Source organism: Pelmatolapia mariae, unplaced genomic scaffold (assembly GCF_036321145.2).
Source record: "Pelmatolapia mariae isolate MD_Pm_ZW unplaced genomic scaffold, Pm_UMD_F_2 NODE_ptg000776l+_length_18427_cov_1, whole genome shotgun sequence".
Lineage (NCBI taxonomy): Eukaryota > Metazoa > Chordata > Actinopteri > Cichliformes > Cichlidae > Pelmatolapia > Pelmatolapia mariae.
This window is the reverse complement of record NW_027052453.1, coordinates 2,145-16,125: the sequence shown is the minus strand read 5'-3', so window position 1 is coordinate 16,125 and position 13,981 is coordinate 2,145. Positions and strand designations below refer to the sequence as shown.

At 43.6% G+C, this 13,981-nt stretch overlaps 1 protein-coding gene across 1 annotated transcript; it reads left to right on the top strand.

Annotated features, from left to right (window-relative positions):
* Positions 1 to 324: 324 nt before the first annotated feature.
* On the top strand, positions 325 to 13,674 carry LOC134623612 (protein NLRC3-like; the record flags this gene model as incomplete). Its single annotated transcript, XM_065469863.1, has 6 exons — positions 325 to 1,367; positions 3,150 to 3,228; positions 3,391 to 3,592; positions 3,755 to 5,576; positions 10,126 to 10,299; positions 13,501 to 13,674. Coding segments are annotated over exons 1-6 (3,494 nt in total), but the record flags the coding sequence as incomplete, so codon positions are not given.
* Between the last annotated feature and the right edge of the window lie 307 nt (positions 13,675 to 13,981).

The window sequence follows — 13,981 nt, the reverse complement described above, 5'->3', positions numbered from 1 at the left end:
TTTTAACTCAAAAAATCTCCTCAACACACCCCTTCCTGTGCTAATGCACATCAGTAAAGTACCATACAAGAGGGTGTAAACCTCTGGACCTATTGTAATTTACACATTTCAGGATTACAGACATGACTTCAAGCATTTTCTGCATAGTGTTTGTTGATGTTTAATGTAGTGAAGAGCCATTGTGGCAAGGACTCCAGACCATTACAGACTACAGGACCACCAAACCCTCCCCCGCATCCTCTGATGTCTCCTTCCTCAACGAGGCTCAACAACTTTTATGCTCGTTTTGAGCGAGGGAACCCCACAACCACAACCATAACAGACATGACGCCAGACCACCAACCTCTGACTCTCTCCCCCACCGATGTAGGAGCGGTGCTGAGCAGGATCAATGTCCACAAGGCTGCAGGTCCTGATGGCATCCCCGGGCATGTTCTCAGAGTGTGTTCTGGGGAGCTTGCAGGAGTGCTCACAGACATATTCAATCTGTCCTTGGCCCACGCCTTCAAATCCACCTCCATCGTCCCGATACCCAAAAACTCCAACCCATTTAGCCTCAATGACTACCGCCCAGTAGCACTCACCCCTATCGTCACTAAGTGCTTAGAGCAGCCGGTCTTAGCACACTTCAAATCCTGTCTCCCCCCCACCCTGGACCCCCACCAATTTGCATACCGCCAGAACAGGAGCACAGAGGATGCAGTCTCCATCGCACTGCACTCTGTCCTCTCACACCTGGACAACAACAACACCTACGCCAGAATGCTGTTTATAGACTTCAGTTCAGCATTCAATACAATCCTCCCCTCACAACTCATCAGGAAACTGACAGACCTGGGCATCAGTTCCCTCATCTGCAAATGGTTACTGGACTTCCTGACCAACCGCCCCCAACATGTCCGACTGGATAACCGCTGCTCATCAACAATCACAATGAACACCGGTGTACCACAAGGCTGTGTGATGAGCCCTTTCCTCTACTCCCTCTTCACCCACGACTGCAGACCTGCTGATGGTTCCAACACCATCATTAAGTTTGCAGATGACACCACGGTGATTGGCCTCATCAGCGACAACGATGAGACCGCCTACAGGGAGGAGGTGGATCGTCTGGCTGAGTGGTGCGACACAAACAACCTGCTGCTTAACACTGAGAAGACTAAGGAGCTCATCGTGGACTACAGGAGGAATGCTGACCCACATCCACCCATCCACATTAAGGGGACGGCTGTGGAGCGTGTGAGCAGCTTCAAGTTCCTGGGAGTCCACATCTCCGAGGATCTCACCTGGACAACCAACTGCTCCAAGCTGGTCAAGAAGGCTCACCAGCGCCTCTTCTTCTTGAGAACTCTGAGGAAGAACCACCTGTCCTCAGACATCCTGGTGAACTTCTACCGCTGCACCATCGAGAGCATCCTGACCAACTGTATAACAGTCTGGTACGGGAACTGCTCTGCCTCGGACCGGAAGGCGTTGCAGAGGGTTGTGAAAACTGCCCAGCGCATCGCCGGAGCACCACTTCCTGCCATAAAGGACATCTACAGGAAGCGGTGTCTGAAAAGGGCTGTGAAAATCATCAGAGACCCCAGTCACCCATCACATGGACTCTTCACCCTCCTGCCCTCTGGGAGGCGCTACAGGAGCCTCCGGACTAAGACCACCAGGTACCGGAACAGCTTCTTCCCCACAGCTGTCAGACTCCTGAACTCTGCCTCCTGACATCTGACCCACGTTAAACTCATGGACTGAACATACACACACCCACAACCACTAGCACTTTACCACTACTGTATAGTTCTGTGTAAATAATCATTCTGTACATACGATAATTTTTAATCCTACAACTGTTTATAACTTGCATACTTCACATTTCTGTATAACTGTATGTCTCAGATTTCTGTATAGTTTTTACTTCATATTTATCCTGTTCATAGCCTGTACATAGCTTGTACTCACTACATACTTATAGTTATAGAATATTCATACCATACTTCACACTGTGTACATTATAACATACCATAATAGACCCATTTCTGTAATATACTTACACATCTATATTATTGCTAATATATATTGTAATATATCTATATCACGGCTAAAGCACTTTCTGGATAGATGCAAACTGCATTTCGGTGCCCTGTACCTGTACATGTGCAATGACAATAAAGTTGAATTCTATTCTATTCTATTCATTGCTGGATCTGGATCTTTTGCTTTGGTTTGGCCATATATGGAACACAAACTTAGCTCTTCTGTCAACTCTCCATGAGCCAGGAGTTTGTGACATCTGCTTTGAAGTTTACTCAGGATATGTATTTTGAATTTTTCTTCAGTGAGAAAACAGATCAAGTCAAGTCTGTCCCGTATTCAGCAAGTGAAAATAAAATAAACAATAAAAAGTTGAATCAAATGGACCATTACGGCAAGGCTGGGATGGTCCATTTGGTAAAGTAAATCCGTTGGGCATCTTTCTTCGCCTTTAGACAATAATTCTGATGGCAAAAGAACCAAATGGGACAGGTTAAAAAAAAAAAAAAAAAAGAGAAAACAGATCAAACATCCAGTGTACCAATATTAATTCCCATTCCTCTATGTTGTAGAAATTGAGTTGTTGCAATTTACTGAAAGTATTAGATGTCCCACAATACTAATGTTAATGTTGGTTATTGAAAAAGCGTTGTGTTTTTTAAATGCTTTAGATTGTGACACTTAAAGTTAGTATAAAATTTATTTCATAAGTTATTGTACAAATGAAAAAGATCAGAGGTTGTCAGATGAGTGGTACTCACAGATATTTCATGGACTGGCTCCCTAGTTACTTGTCAGCTGTAACATACTAATCAGCCTGGTTTGGAAGGCAGATGTTAAGGTGCTGGAAGACAGACTGGCCAGTTACTGAATGTTAAATACTTTTTTTCTGGTTTTCTACCAACTTCTACTTGTTCACATGTTATTGAAACAGTGATACGCAACAAAACACTGTTCATACTTGAACTCAATACAATTCACTAAGCTGTTGAACCTCAGTGGATTCAGACGGACTAGTAAATTTTTACAACTATAGGGATTCATCTTAATCACTATCTTAAAAGGTCACTTTTTGAATTCTTACTCTGTGCATGAACTAATTCTTCATGATTCCTCCACAGAGTGGACCAGCAGAGCCCAGAGGTTCTCAGTGATCACTCTGTCCAGCATCATCAAACACAGCTGGACTCCATATTTATGGTCTGTACATGTACAACAACTACTTTCACATCTATTCTGTTCACAATGATCTCCATGCTGCTCTTTGTAGACCAGTGGATTGTCAGTGTGTCCAACATGGATCTGATGTTTGGATCCATGATTTCAGTCTGATTGGGTCATTCATAAAGTATTCTGTTCCAGCTGCTGGAGGACAACATCATCACTTTTGTGAGGAACGAGCTGAAGAAGATCCAGAAGGTTTTGAGTCCAGATTACCCAGAATGCTTAGAGAGTCAGCGGGAGGATGATGAACAGAGGAACACCAGAGAGGCATTTATAAAGATCACACTAAACTTCCTGAGGAGAATGAAGCAGGAGGAGGTGGCTGACCGCCTGAAGAGCAGTAAGAGGATTTATCTAAAGATTTAAGCTGCTGGATAAATGGGACATTTTACTGATGTCTCAAGAGATTGACCAACATGTGGTCAAATGAACATATCTTAGAGAAAAGAAACTCAACTCTTCCTTTACACAACGTGAACTGATAATCTGCTTTTTTTTTCAGAATGTGTTGTTTCAGTTTGTCAACGCGAACTTAAATCTGCACTGAAGAAGAAGTTCCAGTGTGTGTTTGAGGGGATCTCTAAAGCAGGAAACCCAACCCTTCTGAATCAGATCAATGCAGAGCTCTACATCACAGAGGGAGGGACTGCAGAGGTCAATGATGAACATGAGGTCAGACAGATGGAAATGGCATCCAGGAAACCAGGCAGACCAGAAACAACAATCAGACAAGAAGACATCTTTAAAGTCTCACCTGGAAGAGATGAACCAATCCGAACAGTGCTGACAAAGGGAGTGGCTGGCATTGGGAAAACAGTCTTAACACAGAAATACACACTGGACTGGGCTGAAGACAAAGCCAACCAGGACATCCAGCTCATATTTCCATTCACTTTCAGAGAGCTGAATGTGCTGAAAGAGGAAAAGTTCAGCTTGGTGGAACTTGTTCATCACTTCTTTACTGAAACCAGAGAAGCAGGAATCTGCAGCTTTGAAGACTTCCAGGTTGTGTTCATCTTTGATGGTCTGGATGAGTGTCGACTTCCTCTGGACTTCCACAAAACTACAATCCTAACCGACCCTAGAAAGTCCACCTCAGTGGATGTGCTGCTGATAAACCTCATCAGGGGGAAACTGCTTCCCTCTGCTCGTCTCTGGATAACCACACGACCTGCAGCAGCCAATCAGATTCCTCCTGTCTGTGTTGGCATGGTGACAGAGGTCAGAGGATTCACTGACCGGCAGATGAAGAAGTACTTTAAGAAGAGATTCAGAGGAGAAAAGCTAGCCAGCACCATCACCTCCCACATGAAGACATCACAAAGCCTCCACATCATGTGTCACTTCCCAGTCTTCTGCTGGATCACTGCTACAGTTCTGGAGGATGTGCTGGAAACCAGAGAGGAAGGACAGCTGCCCAAGACCCTGACTGAGATGTACATCCACTTTCTGGTGGTTCAGGCCAAAGTGAAGAAGATAAAGTGTGATGGAGGAGCTGAGACAGATCCACACTGGAGTCCAGAGAGCAGGAAGATGATTGAGTCTCTGGGAAAACTGGCTTTTGATCAGCTGCAGAAAGGAAACCTGATCTTCTATGAATCAGACCTGACAGAGTGTGGCATTGATATCAGAGCAGCCTCAGTGTACTCAGGAGTGTTCACACAGATCTTTAAAGAGGAGAGAGGACTGTACCAGGACAAGGTGTTCTGCTTCATCCATCTGAGTGTTCAGGAGTTTCTGGCTGCTCTTCATGTGCATCTGACCTTCATTAACTCTGGAATTAATCTGCTGGAAGAACAACAGAAGAACGCTATATGGTCTAAATTGTTTGCAAAAAAGGAATCAAGAGAAGTGGAATCTGCAGTGACATTTTTCTACCAGAAAGCTGTGGACAAGGCCTTACAGAGTCCAAATGGACACCTGGACTTGCTCCTCCGCTTCCTCCTGGGTCTTTCACTGCAAACCAATCAGACTCTTCTACAAGGCCTGCTGACACAGAAAGGAAATAGCTCAAATTCTCATCAGAAAACAGTTCAGTACATCAAGGAGAAACTCAATGAGTCTCTGTCTGTAGAGAAAAGCATCATTCTGTTCCACTGTCTGAATGAACTGAATGATCATTCCCTAGTGCAGGAGATCAGACAGTACTTGAGTTCAGGAAGTCTCTCCACAGATAAACTGTCTCCTGCTCAGTGGTCAGCTCTGATCTTCATCTTACTGTCATCAGAAAAAGATCTGGATGTGTTTGACCTGAAGAAATACTCAGTTTCAGAGGAGGCTCTTCTGAGGCTGCTGCCAGTGGTCAAAGCCTCCAACAAAGCTGTGTAAATATATTTGTGCTTTTATTTTTTTCTATTCTAGCTAATGTTGATTCTACTTACCGAAAAGCTTCCATGTATAATTTAAAAAACACAAACAGCTTGATGGTGAATGGACTGGTTTTTATATAGTGAGTTTCTACTATATCTGAGCACTGAAAGCACTTTATAAAACTTGCCTCTTTCACCCGTTCACACCGTTTTGCACATGCACTGTTTCTAAGCTCCTTTTCTTTAAATGCTTTCAATCTAACATACACATGTTGACTGGAGCAGACAGAGATCGAACTACCAACCTTCCGACAAGTAGGTGACCACCTGAGGCCAAGAAGTGGATGGTGGGCTCTCATACAAGTCTAAGAATGTTAATATAAAAATCATTAATGTAAATGATTGTTAGCACTCAGAATCAAGTATATTTTGCATTACAACAGTTGAAAATGCCAGTGTTTCTGAAGGCTATATGGATGCAACTTTTATCAAAGTAGCACTAGTGCATTCTTCTCTCGGCTCTCAATGGAGGCGGTCTCATCTTTCTTCCTCTCCCTTATCTTTCCTGCTTCGCTTCTCGTGTCTTTTTCTAGTCACGTCGAGCTATAAACCCTCATAGAGTCATAGGGAAATTGAGAGACCTGGTGACCAGTGATGGACATTAGACCAACTGTAAAATTGGATGCAGTTCGTTCGCACTAACCCTAACAACTACCATCTTCATTTCATGCGGCTACGGTGCCAGCTGTCATGGCCTAGGCTGACTGGAATTAAAAATTCTCCTTGAAAACAGGACCGAGTTCGATTCTCTTCCCTTATTGTTCAAGGTCAACTACACCAGCTGGAAGAGTGTTGACTAGCTTCTCCTCCCAGTCAGACACAGGATACACACATACACAAATCTCTCATGTACACAGACACAGCGCCTTAAAGATAGCTGCAGGAACTGTGGCGCTGTTGTCGGCTGTATGGCCGAAAGGGGTGCTCAAGATGGCGCTGGAGTGCCTGGCAGCCTATCCGGTCTTTAAGTGATGACATACATGAACGCTGCTTCTGGGCCCAAACTACTCTGCATTTATTAAGTCTTTTGTGTTTTTAACATGTTTTAAGGCTTTATATCTTTTTCTATTTAATCTGAACAAGCCTATTAAAACAACGCAGTGATCACAATTATTTCATGGGAATTTGCATAATTATGATTAAGGAACTGACCTCCCAGCCCATTGTTCCTTCAGTGGGCTGGTTTCAGTCATTATGCAAATGTACTGTTTATAAGGTTTGGGGAAAACTGCAGTCAGCTGAGACTGAAGAAGTCACTTGGATGAGTGACGAAACGTTTCTCCCACAAAACGCTACGTCCAGATGAACAGATTCAACTTTTGGAGACCTGCAATGTAACCATAGCCCAGCCCATGCAATAGTATATTAATGACTAACCTCGTACTGTGGATGGATTATCTCAGTCGTTCTCCTGACTGAAGTGTGGTCCATTTTCAGCTTCCTACCATGCCATTGTACTTATCACTAACCATTGGGTTAGTGACAAGTGCAATAGCATGGCACGGATGCCTGGATGTTAAACCTAATTATCACAGCTGGTAGATCAGCCACGGTGATCATTTTATTAAAGATGAAATAATTTAGACAGTTTTTAACTCTTAGGGATGCTGTAGTGTTCGCTTGACTTTGTGACCTGAAGTGGAGTTTGGGCCCGGCCTAACTGGGGGGCTCTTCAACTGGCAGGGAGGTTGCTCCATCCTTGCAGAAGTCCACTCTGCAGGTGGGGGAGAGACATAGGAGAGGTGGAGAACAAACCTAACCTGGGTGTCTGTTGTCTTGTGTAGTCTGGGAGATGATTGAATGTTGGGGTGGGTACAGTTTCCTCTGCGGTGGGGTAGGGTGGGCTTCCCTGGGTCCTATGGGGCTTGGCGGTGCTGCCGCCGTAGGCCCCGGTCTGGATGGGCCTGGACTCCCTTGCCTTGGTGGGTGCCTACTAGGGTCAGCGGGGGAGCTGGCCCTAAGGAGGAGCATCTTGCCCCTCCTTTCTTTTCCTCCCCATCCCCGGCTGCCTCCCTCTTCCCGCTCCACCACACCCACCCACACAGGTAGGGCCTTGGGGTGTGGGTGTGTCACCAGGGTGCAGGGGAGACATCCCCCCCCTCTGTCCCCTTCTGGCCACCTGTGCCTCAATTTTATTCCACAACTTAGACATCCACATTATTCACACTGTCATAACACACACATATATATAGGACCTTGAGGGTGACCACGTCAACGGCGTCCAGTGAATGGTCTGAGTATTCAACCCTACCTCTGGCGCCGGTGCCCACCTCTCAATTTTAAGTCCATGTAGACATTGAGGGTTCTCGGGAGGGGCCGTGCTAACACCTGCTGCTCTCCGGCAGAGGCACCATGCCCTCCCCTGTTTTAAATGCACTTTAGAACAACACGCAGCAACAATACACATGAGCGGGAGGAGGGAGGTATGGGGTCTTCACACACCCCCGTTCTCTGCCAGCCATCGGGGCGGGGGGCTGGGAGGAGGTGTTGGCTGACAGATTGGCCTCCCTGCTTCTGCGAAGCCTAGGGCGGTCTGCTTGCCTCCACCCCGGGGGAAAGGATCACATCTCTTGGGTCTGGGTGCCGTTTCCCCCTCTGGGGGCGAGGATACCTGGACCCGTGGTATAGAGTATGTTTGGGGAGTGCGATTGTGTGTACATGTGCATATATGTCTATTCCTACGTTAGATGAGTGCTGAGTGTTTGTATATGTGTGCATGAGGGTGGGAATGCATGTTTGTGTCTGTGTGTGCCTGTTTGTCTGTGTTTATATATCAGGTCGGGTCTTAGACTCCACCTCCCTGGGAACACCCAGGCCCTCCAAAGTGTGGAGGCCTATCTCCCCTCACCACACTCCCTGCCGGTAACTGATGCCCTCAGTGGTTGGTGAATTGGTGGTTCTTGGTGTCCGGGGCTGGGCGCTCAGGTATGCACCAGCTCACTCCCGGTGGCTACTTGGCGGGGCCTGGTGCCTGTCGCTCGGTCAGGCCTCTTCCGGGGCAAAGGGGGCCCTTGGGCCTCCGGCCTCGGGGCCTGCAACTCGGTTTACTCTGGCACAGCTGGCTGCCGGCTGTTTACTCTGGCGGGCGCACCAGTTCTGCCCCCTCTGGCTTCTGCTCCGTGGCTACTGGGTGACCCCTCGTCTGGTGATCTCCCCAGCCCTTCCCAGGAGGGTGGCACAGATGCCCCTCCGGTGGTACTCCTTGGGCTCTCGCACTCTGGGGTCCCTGGATGTCTGGAGCCTGGATCTCCTGCTTCAGCCCCTGGGGGACGGGGCTATGGCCCTCCACACCCTCTAGCAGACCGTTACATGGGGAAACCTTCTGTATACAAGCGCGCTGATCCACACAGGTGTGCACACGGGTGTTCACTGCTCGTAGACATAAACTACACCTTTCTTAGCTGCTACTTCAAAGCACATTGTGCGCTGTCTGTGCTGCACAACAACATTCAATATTTAGTATTTATTGCTGTTTACACTTAGCTAGATAAACGTGATGGTGTTGTGTTTAGTATGTTGCTTTGTTTTTTTTGCTTGTTTTCTATTCTTTTTCTCTCAACAGGTGATCCAGGAGATTTTTTTTTTGTCTTTGTAAGTGGCCTTTCTCACTGTCCCTTTTCCCTTCTGTTTTTCTTTTCCTTCCTCTCTTTCTTTCTCCCTTTCCTGTCCCCCAATCATGTCTGTCTCATCTGTAACAACTGAAAATAAAATAAATAATAACAACAAAAGTTGATCAAATGGACCAATGCGGCAATGCCATGATGATCCATTTGGCAAAATAAATCCATTTGGTATCCTTGTTGGTCTTCAGACAACAATTCTGACGGCTAAAGAACCAAATGGGACAGACAAAAAAAAAAAAAAAGAAAGGAGTTTGGGCCCGGAAATGGCTAATGATGTCAGACTTAAAGACCGGATAACACAATTTCCCTCAGGATGAATAAAGTATTATCAATCAATCATGGACAGGCTTTAGCCCTAAAAAATGAATACTCCTCCACAACTTTTAGTTTGTCTCTCCGGTTGGAAAAAAATATAATTGATGTTTTGTTGGTGAAGCATTATTTTCTGTTTCTTTCCTGACCCAGTGCACTCCTTTCAACATAATTCAGCTATCATCACCTATAACCTCTGTATCCATTTTACTAAAATAAGAACATAGGTCTAATTCTTAAGGCCCCCGGGTTTACTAGCCTCAGGTTGATCTTGTCTCTATCTCCAAGAGTTTTATTCTTCAGTCTTCTTCTTTTATTCTTCTTTCTAATACATACACCAATACACTTTTTGTCAGTTGTAAACACTCACAACTCAGTTTGTCTTTTTTTTTTCTCTGCTATGACTGCCATCATTGGAATTAGAGAGGAAAAAATGGTACAGAGGTTCCTGTGCCATCGCGTTTGTTTTCAGCTGGCAACCAGTTGTCACAAATTGCAGTAGATCATTCTAATCATTCTTCATTACATGTTATTTAATCTGACCACAAATATCTTTGTTTTTTCTTCAGAATGAGTATCTGCAACCTTTCAGAGAGAAGCTGTGAAGCTCTGTCCTCAGTTCTAGGCTCCCAGTTTTCTAGTGTCAGAGAGCTGGACCTAAGTAACAGTGATCTCCAGGATTCAGGAGTGAAGCTTCTATCTGCTGGAATGGAAAGTCCACACTGTACACTGGAAACTCTCAGGTCAGGATACAGACTTTCCGCTTATGGTCATGTTAATCTTGTTGCATAAAAAGCCTACCTTTCACAGAATTGCCTAGTATCTGTGAATTATTTGTCTCTCAATTTCTGCCTGGAAAAACCTATTTTCACTTTCTTTTCATACTGGAGGAAAGAAAATATTAAACAATGCATGTTTTAGGTGCCTACTTGGCATGATGAAAATGACTCTGCAGTCATTTTCATTAATGCTGAAAATGACAGCGAAAAAAATCAACAATCATATGTCCCCCTATAATCACACACTTTGGAAACACCAGCGAAGCGAAACTCTCAATTTACAGGTTGATCTACATCCATACTCTCACCTATGGTCACAAGTTGTGGATAGTGACTGAAAGAAGGAGATAGCGGATGCAAGCAGCTGAAAAGAGTTTTCTCCAAAGGCTGGCTGACCTCTCCCTTAGAGAGGGTTGACAGGTAGACAGGGTGAGGAGTTTAGCCATTCGGGAGGGGCCCAGAGTAGAGCTGCTGCTCCTCCACATGAAATTTGAGCCAGTTTAGGTGGTTTGGGCATCTTACAAGGATGCCTCCTAGGTGATGTCCCATCGGGAAGACGCCCTGAGGCAGACCCAGAACACGCTGCAGAGATTATATCTCTCAGCTGGCGTGGGAACGCCCTGGTGTTTTAGTTTTGTTTTGTTTTTTTACAGCCCCTGGCCTCGGAGGAAGTGAGCCAGCCTTCCTTCAACCAAATCCAAGTGTGCTGGGACCCACAGACAATTGGCTGGGTGGGGACCTGTGCCAACCATCCTAAATTCAAATGTGGCAATCCACCTGGACAATTGGCTGTTATTTGCCTAGTGGTCTGCAGTAAGCAACACTATCAATTTTCAGTTCTGAGTCCTTTTTTTAATAAAGCTTTTTATTAAACTGATTCCCTTTGAGAGGGCCTATTTTACGTTACCTCCCCTGTCCCCTTGCAGAGTCGGGTCATAACAATGTTTCCTAAGCTGGAGGAGGTGGGCAGGGTCTGGGGTTCTCATCTTACACTCAGAAAAATAAAGGTGTCAACTGGAACCGAAGTTCGTTCTTTTGACTGATGCCATAGAAGAACCTTTTATATTGCCACAAAGAGCCTTTCAGGCAATGGTTCTTTGAAGAACTATTTCTTTCAGTGGTTCATTGAAAAACCATTAAAGGTGCCCCAAAGAACCATTTCTTTATGGTTCTGTGGGGAACCTTTAATAGTTTTTGAAAGAGCCTTTCTTTAAAAAACCATTTTTAAAAAGGTCCTTCAAAAAGGTTCTTTAAAAAACATTTTAAAGAACCTTTTTGAAGTGGTTCTTTAAAGAACCATTTTAAATCTTTGAAAATAAAATGTATCATTAAAAGAATTTGAATAGGTAGGGTAAAAGAAACATGAGCACATATTACACATTTAAAAATTGTTTATTGCCATTTCATAGTATACCAAAAGACAAAAAAATCATCTTAACCCTCAGCACAACATCACTACTAATACATGTCACATATTAGTAATTTAAACAGTAATATTTAAATATTTTTAGTAGACTATAAATAAAATATAAAACTTTACTTAAATAGCACAACAATCAATACATGTATTGTTTAATTAATAAAACATCAGAAAGTGATAAAAACACATTAGAAATAGCAATAGCTTCATAACAGACCAATAAATCAACGCATTTTCATCAGCAGATGTTTCCATGTTTTTCCAAGTTTTTGATTAAACTTATCAATGAACTTCAGCTTTACATTATGTAAAATAAATATGAGCAGAAATCTGTGGCATCAGAAACTGAATTTCAATAAGTTAAATTTGAATTTGAATTGCTCGGATTGAATCTGAATTGTAACTTGAATAAATGCTTTTACAAACTGAATTTGAATTATCCTAATTTGAGATTCAAAAGACATCACCTAAGGATTTAGCCTGAGGAGTCCACAGTTAGGCCAGAATAGCAGCCGCTGCCCAAAACTATGGACTTAAACATTAGTTTTGTAATTTTTTTTCAAGGTATATCGTTAACACAAAACACAGAGATAAGTGCATCTTCAGCTCCATTTCGGCTCCATGCATATTCTTTCTAACCTCTCTCCTCCCAAAAATAAGAACAAAATTAGCAATAGCTTAGAGTAGGCTAATTAGATAATTCAAGTTAGTTTCTTCAATTTTTTATATTATTTGATTTTGCTTTTCTCCGGCTATATAGCAATATCTTCAATTAAAGTCCAAAATTTGGACAATGTGGTAGTAATGCGTGAATTATGAACGAATCGTTCAATACTCGAGAATCACTTTACTGACTCATTAATCATGATTCACAAGCCCAACTGACTCACTGACTCATCCCTGTTACTGTTAGCAAACTAATTTCATTAGTAGAAATATATCTAGCTTATAATTAAAATTGTGGAGAAAAACACAACATCCAGTATCTTAACAAAAAAATTTCTGCTCTGAACTGGAAGAAAAAAACCCTGAATAGAAGCTCACATCAAGACAGTAGCTTCACAGTTCACAGTAGCATCACTCCGCTAACATGCTAACAGCACATGTGAGCTACTCACCCCCTCCCTTTCTGTGCTGAATCATAGGGTGAACGAATCACTCACTCACCCCTTTCCTTCTGGCTCACAGCTTCTTCTTCTTCTTGGTTGGCAACCAATGTTAAGGCGCATTACCTCTGCTTGTCAGTAGAGGGCTCTTCGTTAAGAGGTGACGATATGCAAATGAAGAGCAGCTGCTCTAAAATGAAACAAGCGAAAATCCCTCATTTCAACTTTTTAATAGTTTGGGAAGATACAAAGAAAATGACTGTTTTGGTAATAGTGTTCTGTAAATACTTTCTGTCAATGATTCCTGGAATAGCGTTAACATGTGTTAAAAACACAGCCAGCATAGACATCTGGGCCAGGATTTGGAAGTTGTTGGTTTTCTGTGGGGGGTTTGAAAGCTTCTTGAATTATCACCTAATGTGTGAAGTTGGGTTTGGCCTTTAAATGACTGCAGCGATTTATCAGAGAAAATGCATGTGGTTCAAAGTAGGAAATTTACCGCATTTTAAAATGATGTAATGTATACATTCATCTGGCATTGACTGTCTATTAAATTAATTGAAAAAAGTAAAATAAATGAATAAAAACAAGCTTTGCAGGAAGTTTTCACTGATGGATTACTGTTTTGTGTTTCTGCAGTCTGTCAGGCTGTCTGATTACAGAGAAAGGCTGTACTTTTCTGGCCTCTGCACTGAGCTCCAACCCCTCCCATCTGAGAGAGCTGGACCTGAGCTATAATTATCCGGGAGGCTCAGGATTGAAGCTGCTGTTGGCTGGACTGAAGGATCCAAGTTGGAGACTGGACACTCTCAGGTATGGAGAGAATTTTTGTTTGTTTCTTTGTCTGTTTTATTGTACTGAAGTCTGAAAAAAGAAGATTCATTACTGTAAATTTAACAATTTATTCATGATTGTCTGGGTGACAGCCATCAGCCATATCGTCCTGCAAACCTTCATCTTGCTTGCTTTAGGCTGTTCTTTTTCCCAGGGGATGAGAGGGTTGCTTGCTTCAAGTTATATATGTCCATAAGTGACATGTGGGATCAGGGCACCCTAGGTCATAGATCAATGATTGATTTTGTAACCCTATAATTGGACACTTGGGTGAAGAGAGGTCAAC